The sequence below is a fragment of the Mandrillus leucophaeus genome, unplaced genomic scaffold, assembly GCF_000951045.1.
Source record: "Mandrillus leucophaeus isolate KB7577 unplaced genomic scaffold, Mleu.le_1.0 Scaffold21, whole genome shotgun sequence".
In the NCBI taxonomy this organism is placed as follows: Eukaryota; Metazoa; Chordata; class Mammalia; order Primates; family Cercopithecidae; genus Mandrillus; species Mandrillus leucophaeus.
This window is the reverse complement of record NW_012102143.1, coordinates 2043902-2071876: the sequence shown is the minus strand read 5'-3', so window position 1 is coordinate 2071876 and position 27975 is coordinate 2043902. Positions and strand designations below refer to the sequence as shown.

The window sequence follows — 27975 nt, the reverse complement described above, 5'->3', positions numbered from 1 at the left end:
ACTCTGGATTATGTTATTTTTCTCTAAAGATCTTTGCATTGCATTCTAACAAGCCCTCAAATTACCTTTAAATCTTTTAGAGTCTGTGGAAGTTAAATTTTGGGCTTTAGGGTGGGTCCGTTACAATGGCCTGTGGGCAAAATGTGGCCTGCTGCCTGTTCTTACAGTCTTGAGCTAAGAACATGCCTTACATTTTTAAATGGTTACTTTTTAAAAGGTGAAGTGAGTACTAAGTAATGTTCTCAGTTTTGCTTCTGAAATATTTACCATCTGGCTCTTTAAGAAAAAGTTTGCTACCTCTTTCTAATTTGGCAGGACTTGAACTCCTTGTTCTTTCTTCTTGGCAGCAGGCAACCCTGCTCAGCTGTCGAACCTCCTGACTGATACTCTCTGCTGGGCTCTGCGCTGTCCATTCTGCCATTTAGGAATTAGCCAAGGATTTAGGAGGATTTGATACAGAACTGGGGCTGTTTCGTGGGATCTCGCGTCTCTGCTATTCTCAGATTCTGTCCCCTCAGCCCAGTAAGACTCTTGCCTTTTCTTGAAATCTGTTCCACCGTGCACTGCTACAAACTGGCTAGTAGTAGGTGAGTGCAGAACTCGCCTGGTTTGCTTCCCTTCTTTAAAGAATTATGTCTTCACTTTATGCCTACTTTGGGTTCCTTTCCCAACAGTCGTTTTCCTTGTTTTGCGTAGAGTTTATCATTTTTATTAGGAATATTAGTCTAAGAAAATTTCTTTGTCATTACTGGGACAGACTGCATTGGTGTTTGAGGCTTAAAAGAGTTAATTCTCAACTATCAAAGAAAAGCTTGGCTATATAGAAAGTTCATTACTTAAAAACCCAAAGAACCAAAAAAAATGAAAAGAAAGGTCATTACTGAAAGCTTTCAAGTTGTTGATACTTTTTTGTACCTTAAAACAAATTAGCTACGACGATATTTTACTCTCTGTTCTCATACACAGTGTTAACAGTGTTGTCTTTGGGTTATGCCCTACACTCTTCTGTTTGTTGATAAAATAATACTTTTGATTAGAGAGTTGACATTACCACAGATTACTTTCTTTCCAAGAGAAAAATGCACAAATCACCTTTCCAGGGTGATTGATGAAGTACCCACGTGTTAAATTTAACTCCCAAGTAATTTTCTATATAAGTAAATTAGGCTGAGAGAAAAGGAAGAGACGCAAGGCCAGACAGAGGTTAGAAAGTGAGAGGATAGAGGCATAGGGGATGGGGAGGTAGAGACAGGCAATGGAGAAAGATATTTTTTTCTTCCTAATCCTTTAGCAAGAACTTTGGGATTGTAACTTAACCCTTACTTTGCTTTGATTTTCTGAGCTTGTCTGCCAGCTTTTAGAACAGACAACATTCACTGTAGTTCGGGTTAAAAGATAATTTAGGTTGATAATTACTACCTTATCCCAACAGAGTCTGTCTGGGTTTTCAAATTATCTTTTATGGTGGTACACTGTGTGACTGCTTTTGTTTTGTGCCTTGTTTAGATTGCTTTTAAATATTTCAAAAGTGTTTGTTCTACCTAATCTGTTCCACTTAAATACTTTTTAAAACAGCACTAGTGAGGTATAATTAAAATGCTTTTTAGATTGTAGCATAGCGACTTCCTCCCTTCGTGTAACTATCAGACTATTTAACAGAGCACTGTGGTTTTATTAAATGTTTTATTATACCAAGATGGATTTTCCTCCCTAGCTGGCCAGGTCAAAAATAAAAATGAAGTTAAACGATCTAATCACAGAAAGGAAGAAAACATTTTTTAATCACTTCTAATTTTTGTTTGAATAATTAACTTCGCATTTTTTTTGTCTGTTTCTGTGTAGTTCTTACAGCTCCATTCTCAGATATTTCTACTCAGTTCAGATGAAAGTATAGTTCGTCTCTTGAAGAATGGTTCTCTCCAGGCTGAGTCTGATTTCCAAAGGAATGACCAGCAAATTTTCGAGACGCTTCCTCCAGAATCCCCAGGTTTAAACAGTAGCATCTCCTGTCCCCACTGGTTTGATATAAATGATTCTAAAGTCCAGCCAATCAGGGAAAAGGATATTGAACAGCAATTTCAGGGTAAAGAAAGTGCCTACATGTTGTTTTATCGGAAATCCCAGTTGCAGAGACCCCCTGAAGGTATGAAAAGAAAAATGTTCCTATTTGTTTCAGTTAATGGCTTTAGAAGATAAACATGGAATGCTATTTGAGTTTTTATTCTTTTAAAAAAAGGTTTACTCTTGGAACAACTTAAAATATTTTAAAGCTAACAAGAACTATATTATGCCAAATGAAATCTAACAATTTGTCATTTTATAAAGATTATATACTTCTCTTTAATTTTCTACCCTGTAATAATGTAAGATCATCATTACATTTTCAAAACTGGATTTCCTTGGATAGCATAAAACCTTCTTGTGTTGGCAAACTTGAGTGCGATTGCCATGTGCTCAGACTTGGCTCTGTCATTCAGCCATATGTTGCCTTTGAATTTTAAGTGGCCTTGGTCTTATTTTTGTAGCTTCTTTATTTTCCTGATTCTTTTATATCTTCTCCTTTATGTTTATTTATATCTTTTATTTCTATTATTTATCCTTTATTTATATATTTTCATATCTTCTTCTTTATTTTCCTGTTTCTCAATAAGACCTTTTGTGTGTTTATTCATTTATTTATTTTTAGAGATGCAACCTCACTCTGTCATCCAGGCTGGAGTGCAGTGGCATGATTGTTCACTGCAGCCTCTAATTCCTGGGCTCAAGTGATTCTCTTCCCTTAGTAGCTAGGCCTACAAGCTAGGCCTACAAGTAGCTAGGCCTACAAGCACATGCTGCCACACCTGGCTAATTTTCATTTTTTTAGAGACAGGGTCTTGCTGTGTTGCCCAGGTTGGTCTCGAACTCCTGGCCTCAAATGATGCTCACACCTCAGCCTCCCAAAGTGCTGGTGTCATTGGTAGAGGGTCGTGACTGCAAGTTGTCCAGGTTCTTGGCATTTCGAACAAAGAATTGGACAAAACACACAGCAATGCAAAGAATGAAGCAACAAAAGAACAAAAGCAGGAATGTATTGAAAACGAAACTACACTCCACCGTGTGGGAGCAGCCTGAGCAGCGGCTCAAGGACCAGATACAGAATCTTCTCGGGTCCAAATACCTCCTAGAAGTTTCCCATTAGCCACTTCATGCTCACCTCATGTAAATGAATTGGTAGTCCGCAGTCAGTCTGATTGATTGCAGAAAGCAGCTAACCAGAGGCTGAAGTGCAGTTACAAAAGTCACTCTCATGTGCAAACATCTGATTGGTTGCTTTCTGGAACCAATCAGAGGCTAGGGTGAAGTTACAAAGTTATACTTCCATGCAAAGGAAGACATAGTCGGCTGTCAGTCTGATTGGTTGGGGGCAACACCCATTCAAAGGCTGGAGTGAAGTTGCAAAGTTGCAAACAAAGACCTTAGGGGCAATCAGTCCGATTTGTTTCTGTCGTATTTGTTGCCAACCGCAAACATTCAGAGGCTGAAGTGGTTGCAAAGTTGCAAACAAAGACTCCACCCACAGTCTGATTTGTTGGGGTCACCCAATTTCCTATGTGTGCACAGAAAAGGTCAAACGGAGTAGCCTCTGGTCCTTTTGTTACTTAGGCATGGAAAGTTAGGGTTTTCCTTTCAATTTATTTCTAGGAAGTCTGCAAAACAGCCTTAGGTTACCTGTCTCCAGACCCTATTCTCCTGCCTCACTAGGATTACAGGCATGAGGCCTAGTAAGATTTTTTGATCACTTCTCAAAGTCTGCTCAAAAGTTAAAAACTCTAATGAGAAAAGCTTTATAGATTGAGACATATCTATTATTAGAGATGAGAATATTGTTCTTAGAGAATGAGAATAGCCATCATTTTTATAAAGAATAAAAATAAAGCAGTTACTAATTTGCATGTGAATCAAAGGAAATTAACTTTCCAGATCGAAAACAGTTACATAACTATGCTGTTAATCAAAAAGGCTTTGTATTTTTCTGGGAGGAAAAAAAGATATGGAAATGGTTCTGGTAAAAATATTGTGTATCAGAATTCACAGTTATAGAAATATATATTATCAGAAAAAGAATATCTTCAAATGGAGTATTAGTCTTTTTCATAGAATTTAATTTTAGTGTGTACATAATTGGAATAGGTACTCAATGACAGTTCTCTTGTTAGCTTAGGAATTGAACAAAGATCCAACCAAAATCTCAGTGTACTTTTTTGGGAATGAAGGGATAGAACTTTATGAAATGATTCTAAAATTCACCTGGAGAAATAAAGTAATAAAAACTGAAGAAGAGATGACTGAGGGAGAATTTGCTGTATCAGTAAAAATTTATAAAGTTATAGCAATGAAGACAGTGTAGTGGCAATGCAAAAAGGTAGACAGATCATTGAAAAAGAGCAGTAAACCCAGGAGTTGATCTAAGCATATTTGTGTTTTAATCCATGGTAAGGTAGCTCTTCAGATATTTTGGGGAAGGAAGGGCGTGAATTACTCGATAAATACAACTGGGAAGTTGGTTATTTGCTAGGGAAATAATGAAGCCATTTTTCTTTGTTATACAAATCACTTAAATGAAATTATAGTTCCTTTAATATTTATGTTAAGGAATTGTAAAATGTGTAAAATATAAATATTTTATTTTAAAGTAAAGAAAACCTTTCTGAGCATAAAAGCAAAGAAAGAAAAAAATAGGGAAAAGTGATATTATGTAACCCTTAAACAGAATTAAAAGGCAAATGACAAGCTAATGGAAAACAGGAAAATATATGACAAATTAATTTCCCCTATCTGTAGAGTGCGCTTACATATATTTCATTGTGCTCAGTAGTAAATTGGGGAAAGAATATAAATAATAATTTATAAAAGAAAGATTCCTATGTTTCAAAAAATTTTCAATTTAACCTGTAATCAAAAAAGAAGAAGAAGAATGGCAATGAGGTGAACATTAGTGAGATGCCCCACCAAGTCAGATACTATTTCCGTGACTCTTAGGTCTCAGTAGTTGACATTTCCTCCAGAGTTGGTAAGTATGGAATATGATCAGTTTGAGTATGTATATTTAAAAGCCTAGAAAATGTCATACCGTTTAAACCAGTAATTCTACTTTCACAAGTTTGTCTTGAAGTAATCAGAGCTGTATATGAATATTGATGCTCAAAGATGTTTATTGTTCCTACTATTTTAAAATAGTGATTAATTGGAAATCACCTTAATGTCTAACAGAAAAAGATTGGTTAGGTTAATTATGCTACTTATAGAATGGACTACTATGCAATCATTTATTTAAGACTTTGGAAAATACAGTGTATGAAATGAAAACAGATTTGTTGAATACGATCCCAATTTTTAAAATTGTGTGTGTGCCTGTGTGTGTGTGTGTGTGTGTATATATGTGTGTGTCTTGGGAGTGAAATTATGAGCAGCATCTATTTCTTTTACACTTAAAAAAATTCCAGAATTTTTACAGTAGTCAGTTACTGTATTTGTAATCAAGATGAAAATCTGAGGCCAGGCATGGTGGGTCACGCCTGTAATCTCAGCACATTGGGAGGCTGAGGCGGGCGGATCACTTGAGGCAAGGAGTTCAAAACCAGCCTGGGCAACATGGTGCAACCCTGTCTCTGCTAAAAATACAAAAATTAGCCAGGCATGGTGACACGAGCCTGTAATCACAGCCACTTGGAGGCTGAGGCACGAGAATTGCTTGAACTTGGGAGGCAGAGGTTGCAGTGAGCTGAGATTATGCCACTGCACTCCAGCCTGGGTGACAAAGTGAGACTCTGTCTCAAAAAAGTAAAGAAAAGAAGAAGAAAAAAGAAAAAGATGAAAATCTGGGTGTTCTTTTTAAAAAGTGTACTTAAAAGAGTTGAAAAAAATTGAATTCTTCTAGCTTATCTTAAAGAACTATTTACTTTTCATTTGTTCTAACTTTTTCATGTTTCAGATGGGAAAACTGAGATCCTGAGAAAATTCATATTCACACAGCAAATTAGTAGCAGCTTTCCTAGCTCCCAGGACAGTCCTTTCTAGTCTTCATGCTACCTCTTCCAGCAACCAGATTTCATTTAGCCAACACAAGTTAATGAAAAATTTTGTTCACAGCTCGAGCTAATCCAAGATATGGGGTTCCATGTCATTTACTGAATGAAATGGATGCAGCTAACATTGAACTACAAACCAAAAGGTAATTTTAAATTACTTTTAGAGTTTGACTAGTGTTTCTGGAGAATAAAGATCTAATTTAGGCCTTAAGCATTCAATAATGAAAATTAACAAGAAAAAGAAATAGTCAACTAGTTAATGCAAGTGTCTGTTTGGCTGCTGAATTTTTATAGTGAGGGTAGCTTTAACTTTGAAATTATCCCTTATGTGTGAGAGTGAATTAAACAGTGACATATAAAATGGCCATTGCTAAGTAGGGATTGAAGCCTAAGACGGGTAGAGAAATCAGTGAGCACATAGTTGAGCTAAATGAGTTGTATCCCAGCCTGGCCAAATTATTTCCTTGGGTCCAAAGAGAGCCTGCCGTGAAAATCACCCCTCATGGGTAAGTAGTTGTAGCAAACTGGCATGTAGTGAGAGAGGATCAGAGGTGGGCAGATTTTCAAAAGGAGGGAAATATGGATTCTATAACCTATTGAATCCAATGCTGATCTTGGGGGAAAGCCTATAATGGATTCTTACTTTAAGAGATGGTTTGTGAGAACTTTATAATCTCAGCATTCTCTTTTGGGGCCTCACCTTTGACTCTGAAGAACTGCTTCTTTATTTGTGCTCTGTTAGAGTAAATCAGGTATTGGGTTAGGAAAATGGATGTTCCCATGATCTTCTTGTGGACTCAAATGCCTAATTATATGACAGGGTGTATTTGACATTTTTATCATTGGCTTGGAGCTGGGGGAAAAAAGTACAGTGAATGACACAAGAGCAAAGAAACAACAAAAACCAAGATACCAAAAAGATTAAAACTTAACAGAGTGAAATATCTTAAGTCTAAAAAATAACCTGCATAAGTGGTCTGGACTAGCAGTTGTTATTTAAAAAAAAAAAAAAAAAAGAGTTGTCGTCAGCCCGCACTAAGGTCTTTCATGTGGTTGTGCTCTCTGACCATGTTCACTGAAGTGTCCTGAAGTACCTGAGTTGTGCGATAAGCTTCGTTCCAGCTCCACATTGGCCAGACCCTACCTGTGTTTTGTGCTGGCTTCGAGTCAGCTGAGTGCATTCAGAGAAGAGCAGGCGACACCAGGCTGCTGCCAAGGACTTTTAGCCTGGATAACGTGGTCTCAGGAGGTTCATGCTACTGGCTTCAAATATTTCGTGGGACCAGTCGCAGTGTCTCACACCTGCAATTCCAGCACTTTAGGAGACCGAGGCAGGCGGATCACCTGAGGTCAGGAGTTCAAGATGAGCCTGGTCAACATGGTGAAACCCCGTCTCTACAAAAAATACAAAAATTAGCCAGGCGTGGTGGCACCCACATGTAATCCCAGCTACTCAGGAGAGTGAGGCAGGAGAATTGCTTGAACCTAGAAGGTGGAGGTTGCAGTGAGCCAGGATGGCACCACTGCAGTCCAGCCTGGGTGACACAGTGAGACTCTGTCTTAAAAAAAAAAAAAAAAAAGTCATGGGAGAGTGAGAGTGTGCAAAATCTAGTGGAAATAAGGATGATAGATGACATAGAAGTAAATCTGCTACTTAACACAATTATGTAAGCAGATCTCTAGCATTTTGTTCATAACTATAATATAATCTCAGAATTAGAAGATTTCAGGTGTCAGCCTTTGTTCAGAGAAATGGAGTTAACATTGCAGCCCACGTTAAAACAGTTTTCTCTTGGAATTCATGGCGACAGAGCTGAATTTTTGCTGTTGACTGAAAAACTAAAGTGACTAATTGTGGCTCATAGAAGAAAAATTGTTACTTAGGTAGGATGGAGAACTTAATTGTATTATAAGCCAGATATCTTTGGTTTGAGATAAAACACAGTGTCTGTTACAAAAACACAGTATTTATGTATTTTTGTGCCTCTTTAAAGGGCAGAATGTGATTCTGCAAACAATACTGTTGAATTGCATCTTCACCTGGGCCCTCAGTACCATTTCTTCAATGGGGCTCTGCACCCGGTAGTCTCTCAAACAGAAAGCGTGTGGGATTTGACCTTTGATAAAAGAAAAACTTTAGGAGATCTCCGGCAGTCAATATTTCAGGTAATACAGCCTTACTTCCTCTTAATTTAGACATCAAGGACCATCTCCAGCTAGACTGTCCATTTCATTCTGTTTAGGATACAACTTGATTTTTCAAAGCTGCTTAGAAAGACCTGACATCTGCCACTTCACAGAGGGATGACCCAGATCTTCTAAGTCTTTTAGGAGGCTTTTCTCCACAGCTCCTACCAGCAGCTTTTCAGGTGGACCATCAGGCTGGTACATTTTATTTGAGGGGAAGAAAGAGTATGAAGTTGTCTCTTTTTTAGAAAATAAATGACAGCAAATTGCCTTTCAAAGAGAGCGAAAAGATAAAGATGAGCATGTTGTTTAAAACTGAGAACTACTGAACAAGTAAAAGCAACTAACTTTGTACCCTGTAGTGTAGAACAGTATTTATTAATAATACTCTTAAGTGAAGGAAAGTATCTATTAGTCTAGAGTAAAAACAGTGCTGTAGTCTCCAAGTCATTTTCAAGATATGTTTTAATGATGATAATAGTAACAGCAGTGTTCTTTATTTTACTTACACTGCTTTCATATAAATTATATGATTTGGTTCTTTAATCTCATGAAGATACATTAGCCCCATTTGAAGACGAGGCAGTGTGATTTAAAGAGACTCAATGTCTTGCCTATGGTCCTAAACCTAGTTGATGGAGCTGGGACTCTGTCCCTGGTCTCCTTACTCTTCATCTAGGGTTTTTTCCTCCTAATCACACTCCTGCTCCACACTACTTTCTGATCAAGGAAAAGGGAGATAGAAAATGTTAGCTTTTTGTATTTTTTCCCAGAAATTAGTTTAATGAATTTTCTGAAAAATCCTATTACTCACCAAAACTATTAGCTTTCTTTCAATTTTCTTCTGCTAAGAAAAGCAAAGCAATTTCCCTTTTAACCTTAGTTGTTGATTTGAAGTTATTTAAACACTAGATCAGTGTCAGGATTTCTAAAATTGTCTAATCTTTCTGAACTTTTTCATTAGAAATTTATTTCTGAGCCAATTCTAGCATTGTTGATACAGGTGGATGTGGGAATCTGAACCTGTCTAGGGGGATATTTTAAATGGAAAGGATCTTATTCACTTTGTAAGTGTGAGGTACACTCCAGTCTGTGCTTTCTGATGTTTTAAATGTATATCCCTACTAACTATTCTCTTACAAGGAAGTTACTGACAAGAGGCTAGGAAACTTAGTTCACAGCAAACTAATTGCTTGTAAATAAGAAATTTCTTTTTAAGAAAATACCTTATGGTATTGTAGAGAATGACTAGATAGGAATGACTTTTATGGTGATATTATTTTGGTGATCTTGCCACGGTGCTGAGAGTCTCAGATCTAGAAACGAAGCCCTGGTAATCTATTAAGTAAACTGGTAATGCACCTTTATAAATTTGCAATGGGAGACATTCCTTTCAAGCAACTAGAAGATGAGTGTGTGCTAGAGTCAGGACTGCATTTCCCTCAACATTGCTAATTCCACAAATTAGTCTTGCTCTTCTGAGTAAAAATTCCTAGGCTGGTATGCTCATCAACTTGCTTTCTGAGAAAAGTGCTCTTCATATATATTAAGCAGAATTGTTTAGATGGTTGTTGTGCCCTTCGTGTATGCCAGAATTCTTCACTCAGGAATGGAGGAGATTAGCCGTCTTGGGATTTGACTAATTTAACAAGCGATGCCTTCTTTTGAAGTTTGCGGTGTTGGCTGGGAGTGAGAGTATTCATTTGCTTGCTCTTTGTGTCATCTTCTTATGTAAGTTGGCACAGTAACCTGGAAAGGTGATATGTATGTGTCACTTTTCAATGTTCTCTTTTCTTTCATTAATATTCTTCAGCTGTTAGAATTTTGGGAAGGAGACATGGTTCTTAGTGTTGCAAAGCTTGTACCAGCAGGACTTCACATTTACCAGACACTTGGCGGTAAGATAAATATGAAAACATAGCAACTCACTCTTATACATCTATATTTTTGTCCGGCTCATCTGTGATTTTCTGCTCCTTGTCAGTCCTTCCCCACCTACTACTTGCTTAACTAAGTAGATTATCTTCACACTGTAAGTTTTCCAAAAGAAATAATATATCCGAGTTTTAATGTGTATAGTTTATATAATGTGTGAAATTCTTCTAACATGGAAACATTTTATTTTTTCTCAAATTAAGGCTACCCTACTAAAAATTTCTTGAAAAGCTTTAGAATTTTTTATATTGACACATATTGTTGAGCAACATGGTTTCAAACCATCTGAATCATATTTATATGACTTGATTTTCTGCCCAACTCTCAGCTTCAGATTTTGTAGTAAAACAAGAAATACTTTGGGAGTTTGAAAGCATTTACTTCCTTTAAATAGCAGCAAAACAATGAAAATTAACAGTAGTGGCAGTAACATCTAATTTGGACCAAAATCTGTAATAGGTGTTTTATGTTAATTATCTCACTTGATTCTCATAAAATTCTTTTATCCCCATTTCATAAATGAAAAAACTGAGCTGAGAGGCTTGAAGCGCACAAAGACATACAGCTTGTGTTATGGACATATCAGTGGAGCTGGGACCATTTCATGCCTAAGCCTAACTCCTGTTTCCAATGTCATGTGCCTCAAGTACACTTGACCTTTGGATTATCTCTTTTGTCCTGCCACCATGCTCACAAAGCTTTTGTAACAACATTTTAAAGAAAAATTACGAAATGAGATGTCAATAGAATAAAAATAATTACTACTTTTTAAATTTTCCTTAGTGAAAATACTTTTTCAAACAAATATTTGTCTCAGCTCTTTCTTTAGCTCAGTCATTTCTGATGGTCGTGATGAATGGTCTCACTGGTGATCTCTTTCTAGGGGATGAACTGACACTGTGTGAAACTGAAATTGCTGATGGAGAAGATATCTTTGTGTGGAATGGGGTGGAGGTAAAAAAAATTGCTGAAGAAATATTCGTGATAATTTTGGATGTTTTGAAAGTCGTAATGGCTGGGCATGGTGGCTCATGCCTGTAATCCCAGTACTTTGGGAGGGCGAGGCAGGCAGATCACCTGAGGTCAGGAATTCAAGACCAGCCTGGCCAACATGGTGAAACCCCATCTCTACTAAAAATACAAAAATTGGCCGAGCATGGTGGTGTATGCCTGTAGTCCCAGTGACTTGGGAGGCTGAGGCAGGAGAATCGCTTGAACCTGGAAAGTGGAGGTTGCAGTGAGCTGAGATTATACCACTGGACTCCAGCCTGGGTGACAGGGCAAGGCTCCATCTCAAAAAAAAAGTCATTGTAATGAAATTTTATTCAGCCTATGTGAGGGCAATTAGATATTAGAAAACTACTGAAATGCTTGATAAATGTTAGACAATCAGTGCTAGTTGTACGTCAAGGAGACATTTCTTGAGTGCCTCCGTTATACCAGGTTGTGTGTCAGATGCTAGGTCAAAGGCCAGTCAGTTGATCTGTGTCCTTTTAGGCCCTCATTGTGTGAAGAACTGCACCATATGTGCTGGAGTAGGGGTCTGTGCATAGTGCCTGTGGGAATTTAGAAGAGTGAGGATCTATACTGAATTGGGGAGTCGTTGGGGTGGTTTGGAGGTGGAGAGTGAATTTTCTATCTCTAGAGGGTGGCCAGGAGCACTTCAGCCACTCTGTGAACTGACCTTGGCCAATCTGGCTTCATCACCACCCGTGATAACTCATAAATCTCTATCTCCAGTCTATCGTAGATTTCTTCTAAAAAAATAAAAGGTAGATAAGAAAGTTTCAAAAGAAAGATCTGAAGTTGTTCCTTTGATGCTTAACAGACATTTGTGAAAATTTTATTTCACTTGGAAAAAATGAGAGTTGTTCTCTAAGAGTAATCTTTTACCATATTATATTGACAATGTTGGCAAGTATCAACTGTACTAATGGTTTTCTTGATATGATTGCAGGTTGGTGGAGTCCACATTCAAACTGGTATTGACTGCGAACCTCTGCTTTTAAATGTTCTTCATCTGGACACAAGCAGTGAAGGAGAAAAGTGTTGCCAGGTGATAGAATCTCCACATGTCTTTCCATCTAATGCAGAAGTGGGCACTGTCCTCACAGCCTTAGCAATCCCAGCAGGTGTCATCTTCATCAACAGTGCTGGATGCCCAGGTGGGGAGGGTTGGATGGCCATCTCCAAGGAAGACATGAGGAAGACGTTCAGGGAGCAAGGGCTCGGAAATGGAAGCTCAGTTTTAATTCAGGATTCTCATGATGATAACAGGTAACTCGCTAACAGGAGAAAAAGGATTTCTAAAAGTCATTTTAATTATAGTACCACCCAGCAGAACTCTAAAGCTTTATTTTAGTGACAAGGGTTGAATGTTTCTTTATTTCTAGACATTATGTTCTAAATATTATATACACGAATGTTGTAGGTTATGTAACTTAGAGAAAAAAATGATGTTTTGTAAGGGACTTTTGGTAAATGTGGTGAGAAAATAATATAAGTATCCCTGATTTTCTAGACTATATAGAGTATCAGTTAGTTGGCTATAATGCAAGTTATCAGGTGAATTCTGATTAGCGCTGGTTATAAAACCGAAGGAACATTCTCGCAGAGAAAATTCCTGAAAATCTTCCTGAAGAAGGTATAAACATTATGGCTGAATTGTTTCTGGATATTTTGTTTTAGGAGACCCATAAGTTGACTCATGGTTTCCTTATAATCCCTTCTGTGACTCTTGAGAGCCCAGTTGCCCAAATAGAGCAGTTACCTGGCGAATTACCCCCATGAATCCTGCGGTCACATTTAAAGCTACATCTGTCTTTTTGTCATCTGTGTCTGTGATAGTACTTTGCTGTAGTCAATGTGTCATACACTGTAGCTGCAATATATTGAAGATTTCAAGTTCCCTGTTTTCTCAGTGCTACAAATTTACTTAGATTGCAGGACTTCTGCGTCATTATTTATAGTGGCTTTGGCACAGAGCAGCAGAGCACTTACGGACCATTTATTTCATAGTTACCACTTACCACTGTTACTCTTTTGGACAGGGGTTTCTCAGACATTGTTCACCTTGTTTATAAGAACTGTATTTCCTTTATAAAAGGCAGTATACATTTATTGGGATGGGGGAAATCCCTCTTCTCACCATGCACTGTTAATTACTGTTAGCATTTGGGGGCCTTTCTTTTTAAACCTAATAATGATTATTTTGTAGATGTATCTTGCTTTCCATCCCCTCTGCCCAACCTTGAGATTTGTAGACTCTTTATAAACTGCCTTGGATGGATACATAGTAATCTATGTAGTTTGCCTAGCTGTGCTCCTAGGCAAGTCAGTAGGATGTAATGGGACCTTGGGCAAGGTATTTCGTCTTTCTCTGCTCAGTCTTCTTGTCTGTAAAATGGGGATAATAACTAGTGCCAGCTTCATAGAGTTGAGAAGATTGAAAGAGTTAAGTGCTTACAAAGTACACACAGTAAGTGCTAAATGTTTTAGTTAATGCAGTCATTGTCATGATTATCATACAGTTTTCACTATTTTAAGGTAGTCTTCACAGAACATCTTGTGCTTCAAACTTTGTATTTGGGATTGCTAGCTTAAAGTGGGAGCTCAGAATGGAATAACTGCAATAAAGAGTAGAATTATGTTTCAGAGCTCTGATGCACATTCCCAAAGAGGACTTCTGCAAGCCCATTAGTGCTTCTGTGTGAATTGGAAAGAAGGCACCTCTTCAGGACCCTTTACTACTATCTGTAGGAAAATGTTAGAACAAGATACTCTACTGCCGACTGCTTTTATAAAACAAAACTCTCAAAAATTCAGTATACAATGTATATGCCATGTGTGACACTCCTTAGACGTGGCCCTTTTGTGCAGTGTCAGTCTACAGACTACACATGGCTGCCCTGTTGTTAAATGAAATCTAGATCAGGTAGGGTAGGCTCCTGGCCTAGGCGCTCTTTTAAAGCTCCCCTAGTGATTGCAGGGTGCAGGCAGAAGTGAGCAACTGATTGTTTACTTACGGAAGTTCTCTGTGGAAAAATGTGGCAACAAATTATGTGGGAAAATCAAAGAATATTTGGAGTCATGAATATAGACTCTGTAGACTACTGCCTAACATTACCCTGCAAAGATAGCCCACTTATCATAGAAACGACTCAGTAGAACTGGTCACCTCTAATTAGTCATGTTAAGTGACACATGCAGAGCTTTGGAAGTGATGCCTAAGGAAAGGTATTAATTTCTGATCTTTTCTTTTTACCTACAGCTTGTTGACCAAGGAAGAGAAATGGGTCACTAGTATAAATGAGATTGACTGGCTCCATGTTAAAAATTTATGCCAGGTAGACTCTGAAGAGAAGCAGGTTAAAATATCAGCAACTGTTAACACAGTGAGTAGAATATAATTAAAGGTTGGCTGATAGATTTTCAGTTAACAGAATTTTATTTAGAAAACAATACCTTAATCTTTCAGAACAGTTGTCTCAAGAGACTTCAAATCTTAGGAAGTTAGCTTTTTATTTAACATTTGATTATTGCTTGTTTATCTATGTTAGTTGGCTCTTAGCATATTTCAAGAAAATACATGCCTTTTAAAGTTTCCTCCAAAGCCTAGAATTAGAATGTGGGAGTTACTTATTTAGTTAGTTCATGGAATTCTCTGACTTCCTTGAAAATGCTATTTTCAAGGGTCTTTTCTGTATTTTTTTAAACCAAGTATACATGTGTTTTGGTTTTGTGTTGTGGACTTCTGTTTTTTAAATTTATCTTAAATGGTTTTACATTATACTCTGTTTTTCTGTAAAGCCAGGTGTTCTTAAAAGGAACTCTTCTAGTTCTCCATTTGAAGACTAGTTTCCTTAAACATCATCTCAGGAAATACCTTTTTATATTTATGTAGTCTCAATTCATTATGGGTTTTTTTTCTATAACAAGTTGAAACTTACTAGAATGTTGTTTTCTTTTATATAAATATTATAATTTCTTAAAGGGTGTTAATATTTATACACTAAGATGCATACACTAAAGTTCGGAAGATCTACTACCTTGACCCTAAGTGAGAGACTTTGGTGAAGTCCTTTATGACTCATTCTGTTTCTTCTTTCCACAGTGTGGGGTACTGTGGGAGGATAGATTGTCTGACATCAGTTTTACTCCTAAATTTCCAAGATTTTATATCCTAGAGAAAATTCGGTTAAACCGAAAAAGGGAAAGAATCTAAAATAAAGTCATTTAAACAGCAATTTTAAATAGTGCTCTTGGGCTGATAGTATACATTTTTATTTATGCTTACTGGCCCACATTCATCATTCCTGACATAGAGAAATGTGATTGCCCTGAGTTTATTTTGTTTGCTTTCATGAGAAAAGTTAGTGGTTTGTCAGCCTATTGCCTTTCAGCTACAATTGTTTCTTTAGTTTTCGGTAGGTGTCCTTTCTGTTCCAATTAACCTCAATTTGGTAAAAACTTAACTATGAAGATCTAAGTTTTTGCTTTTGATCTTATAAAAGAATTTCAGGGATGGAAAAATTTTAAGTAGGCAAAAACTACTAAATGTCAGGTAATTAATATCTCAAATAATTTGTTTATGCACACAGTGACAATCCTCATTTTCATCTCCTCCCATTTTTTACAACTTAGTCATTATTTTATTTATCTATTTTAGATGGTGTTTGATATTCGAATTAAAGCCATAAAGGAATTAAAATTAATGAAGGAACTAGGTAATCATTTACATTTGCTTTTGGTTCTTTAATTTTGGTCTTGAATTGAAGAAAATATAGGAGAATACAAAAAATAATTTAGGGAAAACTCATATACCTACCACCCAAAATGGACAAATGTTAACTTTTTGTCATATGTTTGTTTTTGTTTGAAACATTATAAATGAAGTTAAAGTCCCCTATGTTCTCCTCCTCAGACCTATTCTTTCTCTCCTTCCCCAAATACAATGAGTATATCTGATGTGGATGTGTATCTAGACCATGTATTCATGTTGAACTATTCTGAATGTACATTCTGCAAACTCACTGTTCACTTACCATTAGGCTTTCTGTGACAACTTTATGAAGATATAATCTACATACCATAAAATTCACTCAGTTTAAGTGTATAATTCAGTAATCATCAGTAAATGTGTAGAGTTCTGTAACCATCACCACAATCCAGTTTCAGAATACTTCCATTACTCCAAAAAGATCCCTGTACCCATTTGTAGTCTAAGCCCCTGGCAACCGCTAATCTACTTTCTGTCTCTATAGACTTTATTTTCTTAATATTTAATATAATTGGGATCATAAAACATACAGTCTTTTGTGTCTGGCTTCTTTCACGTAGCATATCATTTTTGAGGTTCATCCATGATTTCGCATGTATCAATAGCTTGTTCCTTTGTATTGCGGACTAGTCTAGTATTCCATTATATGGATAGTATCACATTTTGTTTATCCTGGACAAACATGAGTTAATAGACATTTGGATTATTTCTACTTTTGTACTTTTATGAATAATGCCACTATAAACTTTTACACATAAGTCTTGATGTGGAGATATGTTTTCATTTCTCTTGGGTAGATATACAGGACTGGAATTGCTGGGTCATATGCAAATTTGTGTTTAACTTTATAAGAAACCACCATACTATTTTCCAAAGTGACTGAACCATTTATATTCCTACTAGCAATGTGTCAAGGTTGCAGTTTCTACATGTCCTTGTCAATCTGTGATTAATTGTGATTATCTTTTTTTTTTTTTTTTGGAGACAGAGTCTCACTCTGTTGCCTAGACTAGAGTACAGTGGCGCGATCTCAGCTCACTGCAACTCGCCTTGACCTCCCAAAGTGCTAGGATTACAGGCATGAGACACCGAGCCCAGCCATCTTTTTTTTTTTAAGAATCAGCTGTTATTGGTTTGGTTTTGACTTTTTTTTTTTTTTTAACATGTTTTGAGCACAGCTTTTATTATTATTTTTTCCATAGGTTATTGGATACAGGTGGTATTTGGTTACATGAATACATTCTTTAGTGGTGCTTTGTGAGATTTTGGTGCACCAATCACCCGAGCAGTATACACTACACCCTATTCATAGTCTTTTATCCCTCGTCCTCCTCCTACCCTTCCCCCGCAAGTCCCCAAAGTCCACTGTATCATTCTTATGCCTTTGTGTCTTCATAGCTTAGCTCCCACATATCAGTGAGAACGTACGGTGTTTGGTTTTCCATTCCTGAGTTACTTCACGTATAATAATAGTCTCCAATCTCATCCAGGTTGCGGCAAATGCCATTAATTTATTCCTTTTTATGACTGAGGAGTATTCCATCATATATATACACCTATATATACACACATATACCTATATATATGTGTGTATATACCACACACACAGTTTCTTTATCCACTCATTGATTGATGAGCATTTGGGTTGGTTCCACGATTTTGCAGTTGCAAACTGTGCTGCTATAAACATGCATGTGCAAGTATCTTTTTCGTATAATGACTTCTTTTCTTCTGGGTAGATACCAACTAGTGGGATTGCTGGATCAAATGGTAACTCTACTTTTAGTTCTTAAGGAATCTCCACACTGTGTTCCATAGTGGCTGTACTAGTTTACATTCCCACCAGGAGTATAGAAGTGTTCCCTAATCACCATATCCACACCAACATGGCCATTCTACTGAATTTGAATTAGTATCTTAATGCATGTAAATTTAGTAAGAACTCAAAGTCATATAAAGAAATTCATTGCCCTTTTACCTACCAGCAACAACAACAACAAAATTGACATCAAAATTAAGAAAACATTTATAATAGCATAAAATATTATGGAACACTTAGACATAAATGAACAAAATATGTACAAGACCTGTACACTGAAAACTAGGAAATATTGCTGTGAGATATTTAAGAAGACCTGAATAAATAAAACAATATACCACATTCACGAATCGGACAACACGATATTCCTTTTTTTTTTTTAATTTGAGACAGAGTCTTGCTCTGTCCCCAAGGCTGGAGTACAAGGGGGCAATCTTGGCTCACTGCAATCTCTGTCTCCTGGGTTCAAACGATTCTCCTGCCTCAGCCCCGTGAATATCTGGGTTATGGGCACCTGCCACCATGCCTAGCTAACTTATTTATTTATTTATTTATTTATTTATTTATTTATTTATTTATTTTTGAGACAGAGTCTCACTCTGTTGCCTAGACTAGAGTACAGTGGTGCGATCTCAGCTCACTGCAACCTCTGCCTCCCAGGTTCCCGCCATTCTCCTCCCTCAGCCTCCCGAGTACCTGGGACTACAGGTGCCTGCCACCACACCCGGCTAATTTTTTGTATTGTTAGTGGAGACAGGGTTTCACCGTGTTAGCCAGGATAGTCTCTATCTCCTGATCTCATAATCCGCCTGCTTCGGCCTTCCAAAGTGCTGGGTTTACAGGTGTGAGCCACCACACCGGGCCAGATGATATAATATTCTTAAGAGGATAATTCTTCCCAAATTGATTTGTAGATTTAATATATTCTTACTCAGAATCTTAACATTTTTTAAAGAAATTGACAAGCTGACTCTACAATTTTTATGGAAATGCAAAGAACTTAAAATAGCTGTAACACGTTTGAAAACAAGAGAACAAAGTTGAAAGAATTACAGTATCTGATTTCAAGGCTCACTCTAGACAGTGTATATTGGCATACAGGTAGACATGTAGAGAGGAGGTCAGCAAACTATGGCCTACAACCTGTTTTTGTTCAGCCCGTGGGCAAAGAATAGTTTTCACACTAGTAAAGGGCTTTTTAAAGAAGAAGAATGTGCAACAGAGATCACATGTGACCCATGAAGCCTAAAATATTTACAGTGGAACTTAAATAGAGAATCTAGAAATAGGTGCATAGTCAGTTGACTTTTAACAAAGGTACCAAGGTATTTTCATGCAAAGAGATAGTATTTTTTCAAGCAGAGAGATAGTATTTTTTCAACAAATAGTGCTGGGCCATTTGGATATTTGTATATGCAGAAATGAACCTCAAGCTTTACTTCGCCTGATACAAAAATTAAATGGATCATACAACTGAAAGTTAAAACCTAAAACTATAAAATTTCTGGGAGAAAACATATGAGGAAATCTTTGTTACTTTATCATAAGGAAAGGTTTTTGTATTCTTAAAGGTAGGACTCAAAAAGCACAAACCATGGAAGAAAAGCCTAATTAATTTACATTAAAATTTAAAACTTATACTCTTCAAAAGGCATTTGAAAAGGCGAGCCATAAACTGGGAGAAAATATTTGTGAAACACATATTTGATGATCAGCTTACATTCAGAATATTTAAAAAAAAAAAAAAACTTGTAACCTAACCCAGGTTTAGAAGCTTGAACAGACACTTTACAAAGGAAGACCTATCTATGAATGACCAGTAAATACAGGGAAAAAATGCTCAGAATCATTAGCCATCAAATTAAAACCATAATGACACCCTACTGTGCACCCTGCAGAATAAATAAAACTTAAAATGTTAAGTCAACCACATGTTAGCAAGGATATAGAGCAACTGGAACTCCCATATGTTGCTGGTGGGAGGATAAAATGGGTATGGCCACTTTGGAAAAGTTAGCTTATTTCTTATAAATTTAAACATCCACTTACCAATTCTACATCTAGGTATTTACTGAATAAGAGTTAAAACGTATATCCTCATAAAGACATAAATGTTCCTAGCCCCAAACTGGAAGCAATCCTAATGCCCATGAGCAGGTAAAGGGATGGACAAATGATGGTGTATTTAAGCAATGGGATACTGTTCATCACTGAAGAGCAAGGCAGTGCTAGTTGCACCACATGCAACGCATGGATGAATCTCAAAGTCATTATGCCAAGAGAAAGAAAGTAGATGCAAAAGAGTACGTATTGTGTGGTTCCATACATAAGACACTTTAGACAAATAAAATCGGAGCTGTAATTACAGAAGGCAGATCAGGATTGGGAGAGAGGAAGAGGGATTGGCTGCAAATTGGCACAGGGAGTTTTAAGGGGGATGATGCAAATTATACCTCAGTTTGCTGATGGTTACCAGATGTTTATGTACTTTTCAAACTATTAACTGTACGCTTAAAACATGTATTTTATTATAAGAAAATTATAACTCAGTAAAGTCCATTATTAAAAGTCATTGGTTTATTAAAATGCATAGTTCACTGTCATCCCCTGTAACTTATCTCCCTTCTTCCACTCTTGCCCCCCCTCCAAACCATTTGATCATGGTCAATACATGTGAATTAGATCCTGTCACTCCTCCGCACAAAGCCCTTTAGTGCTTTCCATTGCACTTAAGTTAATTCCTTAACCTAGCCTACAAGAACCTGCACAATTTGACCCCTGCTTAACTGTAACTTTGTTGTGATCTGCTTTTATACATACTCACAACTCACTTACCATGCTGACTTTTCTGTGTTTCTCAGTGCACAAGCTCTCTTTGACCCCCAAGACTTCTTAGTGCTCAGTCTCTCTTTCAACTCTGTTCCCTTTGCTGTTAACTTCAGCTGTTTATTTGGTCTCATCTGAAATGTTCCTTCTCCTTCCATCCCTGACCACACAATCCCAGTTGATTTTGCTAATGTACTCTCCTAACACCCTGTACTTTACCTTCATAGCATCTATTACTGTAGCTGCCCTTTTATTTGTTATTAACATCCACCTCCCCCATTAGACAAGGTTGTGTGAGGGCTGAGTTTACACTGCTTTGCTTACCATTGTATTTCCAGTTTCTAGTACAGTGCCTGGCACATAGACAATACACAGTAAGTACCTGTTCGGTGAAAACCAACAGATTTTAAAGAGACAGTATTTTAAAAGCACTTTTTAAGTTGGGGAACTCTAAGTAAATTGTTTCCGTTGACAGGAGGTTTATGTGAGAATTGTATGCTAGCCTCATATTACTGTAATACAAGATATTGAACTCAGGAATCTCAGAAAGAGATTCTGCTGTGGTCTAATAAAGTTAAAACTTCTAAGGTTCATACTATTGTTGTCTCTTCAGAACACTCAACCTTCCCCCACCCCTCCAATTTACGTCCTACTTTTTAAGAATTTTGTTTGAACTGAAAACTTGGTTTTCCCCTTCCAAGCACCAGGGGATCTTCTAAAGCAAGAATCTGTGTCCTCAAACATAGTGCATGCTGGCCCATTTAATAAGCATAAAATCACCCAACATATTTTAAATATAGGCAGTCCGCTTGTACTGTTCTGATATGCAGAAATTTCATTACTGTCGTTTAGTTATATAACATCAGTCCCCCAGCAAGATGGTTAAAATTTCAGCAACCATGGTATATGGTATATTAACTGTAACTGAATAAAGTACACACTTGACTGCCAGCTCTTCAGGGCACAATTCATCACATAAATAACACATGTGCACCACAAGCAGTAACCGGTCACTTCTTTCAAGTCTGCTAGTGGTTTGTCGCTGCGTGTACACTTCACTTCACTTCCCTACACAGATAGCAAAGCATGTGGTTGTGTTGCCTCCCTTTATCCCAGTGCTAAACCCACCATGACATTTTACAAGAATACATAATCAAAAGAGGGAATTGGCCAACAGAGAAGAAAGTACACAAAGAAACAAAAGTATATGGAGTTACAGAAGCAGCGGCAACTTGTGGGAATGTTGACCCTGCTGTCACTCAAGCAACTCTGGATATTGGAAGCTGATCCAAACTTAGAAAGGAGTATGACAGTTTGCTACAGGACAGGAAAGATGTCACTACATATTATAAGCTATACAATGAGAAGAAACCAAGCCCTGTTTAAACTACTCTTCATATGTAATTTACAAAGAAAACATTTTAATTCTCAAAAATTCTAGTATTTGAAATTATAGTATAAATATTGGTTTTACTGTTTTTTCCTTTCCTAATGCATGTATAATATTAATAATGAAGAGGGTTTTAAATGTTACAACAAAAATTTGTAAGTGTCATTGAACGATTGTAATTTTTCCATTGATTAAGATTGTTTTGCACAGTTTCACCTGGTACTGTTAGTCTTGCACTACTGCGTAAAATAAAGGCTGACTGTACTTATTTTGGGGGTTTTTCTTTGGTTGTTGGGAGGTTTTTGGTTTGTTTTTGTTTTTAGCTTTCTGTAGTTTTCTGCTAATTAACACAGTAGAGCATCTCTCTTTTGTTTTCTGTATTTGATGCTGTAACCAAGTTCCTTTTATTTTGATAATATGAAGGTTATTAATTCCTAGCTCTCTAAGAAAAATAATATACTAAGAAAAATAATATTCCTTTTATTTATAGCTGACAACAGCTGTTTGAGACCTATTGATAGAAATGGGAAGCTTCTTTGTCCAGGTAAATCTTTTTGATAACTTTCAAAAGGTGGGTTATACTCATCTTTCTTTCTTGATACTTTAAGTAGTGGCCTCCAATACCTAATATTTAAAAATTACCTGTTGGAAACTGATTTATAGGACATATTTTCATCCAGGTATCTTACCCTTGTATTACAGAAAATCTTAACCAGAAACAAACACTTCTGTTTTCTAAATGAAACACTGTTCTTTCTGACTATCTGATTCTCATTTTAGTCGTGGGTTTGATCTAGTTATATTTTTTCCAACTTTATTTTCAAAGTTTTTCCATTTGCTTTGCTAATTTTATTGTGATACCAATTATGAAATAAAATCTTCAGTTCTCATCTCTATCAGCTCTTACCTTAGATTTAATTTAGTCATGGATGAGCCTAATTATTGATGGTAATAACAATCTCAACTTTAAACTTCGAAGAAGCTGGTTCTTCATTTATGGATTGATTTGGATTATCTGGCTTTTAATCCATATAAACAATAGCTCTTTGAGCAAGTCATTTTTATTAAGTAGGAAACTAGACATTCATAGCTTCCTTTTAGCATTGTTATGTAGAAAACAGGAACAAAATATCCTAGAGTATGGAAATTGAAAATCAAACCTGATCATAGTGCATGTAATCCTTTTGCCTGAAGTGCAACTCGTTTTTCTTCTTTCTTGATATTCTTGATTTTCAGAGAAATACTGATTTGAATATTTTATTTTTCTTAGAGAGCTAGGAATTAATAACCTTCGTCATGTTATCAAAATTTTTTTAAGTGCCGGACAGCTATACTTTGAAGGAAGCAGAATTGAAGATGGGAAGTTCATTGGGACTGTGTCTTGGAAAAGCACCAAGTTCCTGTCAGGTAAAATAAGGTCACTTGTTTCAAAACAAAATCAACCCTTCCATAACCAGAATTATAACTAGTACCTTAACTACTCCAGTAATACTGTTTTTCTCTAAAAGTTTTTTTTCTTAAATGATACATTTTATTTTAGGATTACATCCTTATAGTTCTAGATGTTTAAATATAAAATATTACCCCAAAGCATATTTATGTTTCTTTTTCTGTGAAGATTTTGTGGTTAAAAGGAATCTTTAATGTTGAGTGGCCACCACTTTCAACCATTATATTTCCTAAGTTCTAAGATACACCTTCTTTTTCCCACGTTTTAACATCTGTGAGATTAGGTTGCATCTTACAGTCAGGGGCGTTCTGCAGTTATAGCTAGCACTGGTACAGAAAATAGTAAGTATAACAGTCAGTAGCATTTTAGGTTTAATGAAACACAGTTTATTAATTTTGGACTTAATTACTCTCTGCACTAATATAATAGTCTGAGAGCAGCCTCCCTTTCCCCTTGTCTTTATCAGTGTCCGTTTTCAGTATAAAACACCATCAGGTTTGACCTTTGCCAGAAGCCATTTGTAAGAAGCTAATCAGCTTATTACAGTGGAGAAATCATAAGGATATTCTTATTGTAAATACCCTGTAGCAGGGTAATCTGGACTCAAGTCAGGTTGTCTGTGGTTCCCAAATTCACTTCATTACTTTCCCAACCACTTCCCCCTTAATTTGCTTTCCCCTGAACTCTAGCAAATAGTAGTGCATGACAAGCTGATAGGAGGGAAAACTGACAAGTGAGACTGAGTTAGAAAGGAAAAGCAGGGCTATAAGGAACGGAATAAGAGATCAGATTTGTATTTTTCCTTTGGAGTCTTGAGAATTGTAATATTTGAATCGCTTGGCAGAAAATAAAATCATAACCAAGTGACTCAGAAAAAGCTTATTAATACTAATTGTGTGTAGTAATTACAAATTCCTTTTGGGAGTGATCGAGACAGAGATGGAGATCATAGTAGAAGACATAGTGTATGTTGGCTGGGCATGGTGGCTCACATCTGTAACCCCAACCCTTTAGGAGGCTGAGGCGGGTAGATCACCTGAAGTCAGGAGTTCAAGACCAGCCTGGCCAACATGGTGAAACCCTGCCTCTACTAAAAATATAAAAAATTAGCCAGGCCTAGTGGCACGCACCTGGAATCCCAGCTACATGGGTGGCTGAGGCAGGAGAATCACTTGAACTTGGGAGGCAGAGGTTGCAGTGAGCCAAGATCACTCCACTGCACTCCAGCCTGAGCCACAAGAGCAAAACTCCATCTCAAAAAAAAAGAAAGAAAAATAAGTAGTGTATGTGAGAGACATTTATTAGAAGTAAAAAACATTGATGGTGAAGCAAGTTTATACTTCTGGGTAGGCAAAATTATTGCTTAAATTGTAACATTAAGTTACTAATCATAGTCATATTTTCATATAAATTGGGATTTTTTGTTAAAGTTTCATGGGCCCTTGGCTTTACATTTTTGAAAGTAAATAATACATTTATTGGATTTTTAAGTTCAGATTAAATTGCATTTACACGTCTGTCTTGATGTTAGTTGTTCCTGTTTTTTGCAATGGGGAGTGACATTCAACCTGGGACAGAAATGGAAATTATAGTAGAAGAAACAATATCTGTGAGAGATGTAAGTAATTTTACCCTTTGTTTTCAGAGGCTGTGTGTGTTTGTATGTTTGCTGTGAGAAACAGTGGTATCCTGTGTTAAGATTTGGAGGTCCTAAACTAGGCCTAATATAATATACTTCAGAGAATTATATGTACTCACTAGAGGAATTATTTTATTTTGGGAGCTTGAAAATTGGTGAACCAACTGGATTTTTTTTTTTTTTTTAGACAGAGTCTGAACTCTGTCACCCAGGCTGGAGTACAGTGGCATGATCTCAGCTCACTGCAACCTCTGCCTCCCGGGTTCAAGCGATTCTGCTGCCTCAGCCTCCTGAGTAGCTGGGATTACAGTTACCTGCTACCACACCTTACTAATTTTTGTATTTTTAGCAGAGATGGGGTTTCTCCATGTTGGCCAGGCTGGTCTCAAACTCCTGACCTCAAGTGATCCACCCGCCTCGGCCTCCCGAAGTGCTGGGATTACAGGCGTGAGCCACTCCATTCGGCCTCTACTGGAAATTTTAAATGATTACAATTTTTTTTCTTTTTATCAATAATACTTTTTTATTAACAGAAATGTTGAATATGCAGGAATTGATTAAAAGAAAAAAATGAAAACCTCTCATTATCCTTTATGCTACCAATATTAACATGTTGGCATATTTTTTCTAGTATTTATATACACACACAGTGGTATGAATGTTTGTATATATGTGTGTATGTGATAAAGTGAATAATTATATTGCTGTTATTGAGAACTTAGACCTTTAGTATTGGAAAACAGAGAGACAAAATCAATGTGGTTTAAAAAAAAAACCTGTTCTCCTGAATTTGAAATAGAAAAGTCTGAATGAACTTCATATATTTTTTCTTAAAAAAATTTTTTTCCAGCTCTGTCCATTGATACAAGTTGGAAAGAGTGACCAGCCTGGTAGCAGCAGAGTACCCCTGGCGCCCAGATTATGGCTGCCAAATACCATTTTCTACGAACAGGAACCAGGGCATCTTAGAATAATGGCTGGTTATGTATCTAGGTCGGGAAATGTCTAAGATGAGCCTGAAACATCTTACCATCAAAGAAAGCAGTGAAGCCGCTAACAAAGACTATTGGAATTATCAAAGAGATTGAGGAGCTCACTAGTCAAAGATGAGACAATTTGAACGTCAGTGAGAAAAATAACAAAAATTAATTGAAACAAGTACATAAAATCTGTAAATCTGTGAGTTCATAATGATCCTATACAAAAATATGCACTGTTACCTATAATGGATGCTGGGCAACCATAAAGGTAAAAAATAAAGCATTTTTTTTTTCCTGTTTTTCCCTTGCAAACTATATCCCAGGGTAGCTAAGCAGATAATAAGTTTTATTTATAAACATATTCCAACTAATAAATGAAGAAGGCATTTTAGAATTTTACATTTTTTCAACTCCTAATAAATTAATGAACCTAGGCAATGATCCTTAAAGATTGCTAACCCAAAAAAGAGCAACACTCAGGCAACATAGAAATTCAGAACAATACCCCATGCCCTTATTGCAAAAAAACCAAACAACTGGACCTGAGTCTGAATAAGCCGCTAGGTCTAACTACCAGTTTATAGGAAATACAGGAGGCATAGGAACAGGTTAAATTCATCACAGGTCTGCAATTAGCCAAATGTAGATCAGAAAACTCTTCTACAACAGATAAATTGCAGGAGATGAGGACAACCTATAGGTCAAAAGAGGCTTAAAAGACATAGCAACCAGTTGCAATGTATGGACTTTATTGGGACCCTAATTTAAGCCAAAGGAACTTTAGTAATAATTTAACAGAAAGTAGAGAAATTTGAACATTAGTTGGATATTTGTTGATATTAAAGAATTCTTAATTTTTTAGCTGTCATAATCATTGTAGGTTTTTAAAAATCTTTGTCTTTTAGAGATGCATAATAAATATTTACAAATGAAATTATATATCTAGCATTTGCTTCAAAAAAATCTGGGGCAAGGGCAGGGGAAGTGAGTGGGTTACTGACACATAAAACTGGCTATGGCAATACAAGCTGAGCATCCCTGATCCCAAAATTCAAAATGCTCCACAATCTGAAACTATTTTTTAAAAAATTAAATTGACACATATTTATGAGGCACATTTTAATATTCTGGTACATATGTATGTTGTGTAATGATTAAATCAGGGTATTTAGCATACTCATTACCTCATGCATTTAGCATTTCTTGGTGGTGAGAACATTCAAGAGCTTTTCTAACTATTTTTTAATATACAATCCTTACTGTTAACCATCATCACCCTACCGTGCAACAGAACAGTAGAGCTTATTCCTCCTATTAGATTGTAACTTTGTATCTGTTGACCACCCTTTCGCATCCTCCCCTTACATCTCCCCCTCAGTCACTAGTAACTACTGTTTTACTTTCTGCTTCTGTAATGTCAACTCTTTTTTTTTTTTTTAGGATTCCACATATGAGTGAGGTCATATTACGGATAGGCCTTTCTGTGTCTGGCTTCTTTCACTTAACGTGATGTCTTCCAGGTTCATCCATGTTGTCACAAATAACAGAATTTTATTCTTTTTTATGGCTGAATAGTACTCTATTAGTTTGTGTATATATACCACATTTTCCTTACCATTGTTGGATACTTAGGTTGATTCAGTATCTTGGCAATTGTAAATAATGCTCCAGTAAACATGGCAGTGCAGGTATCTCTCTGACATACTGATTTCATATCCTTTGGATACATACCCAGTAGTGGGATTGGTGAATCACATGATAGTTCTATGTTTAATTTTGTAAGGAACCTCCGTACTGTTTTCTGTAATGGCCGTACTAATTTACAGTCTCACCAACAGTGCATAAATGTTCCCTTTTCACCACATTCTTGTAAATACATATTTTCTTTTTTTTTTTTTT

The 27975-nt window shown here is 36.6% G+C and overlaps 1 protein-coding gene across 1 annotated transcript in view; it reads left to right on the top strand.

Annotated features, from left to right (window-relative positions):
- Positions 1-27975, top strand: part of USP40 (ubiquitin specific peptidase 40) — a 92799-nt gene that overhangs the window by 29160 nt on the left and 35664 nt on the right. Inside the window, exons 11-21 of the mRNA XM_011980256.1 lie at positions 1843-2143; positions 6133-6214; positions 8066-8237; positions 10072-10156; positions 11077-11147; positions 12151-12470; positions 14464-14587; positions 15862-15919; positions 22498-22551; positions 23326-23414; positions 24989-25075. Of these exons, the coding sequence (XP_011835646.1) occupies positions 1843-2143; positions 6133-6214; positions 8066-8237; positions 10072-10156; positions 11077-11147; positions 12151-12470; positions 14464-14587; positions 15862-15919; positions 22498-22551; positions 23326-23414; positions 24989-25075 (1443 nt within the window). The remainder of the gene's footprint in view (positions 1-1842; positions 2144-6132; positions 6215-8065; positions 8238-10071; positions 10157-11076; positions 11148-12150; positions 12471-14463; positions 14588-15861; positions 15920-22497; positions 22552-23325; positions 23415-24988; positions 25076-27975) is intronic.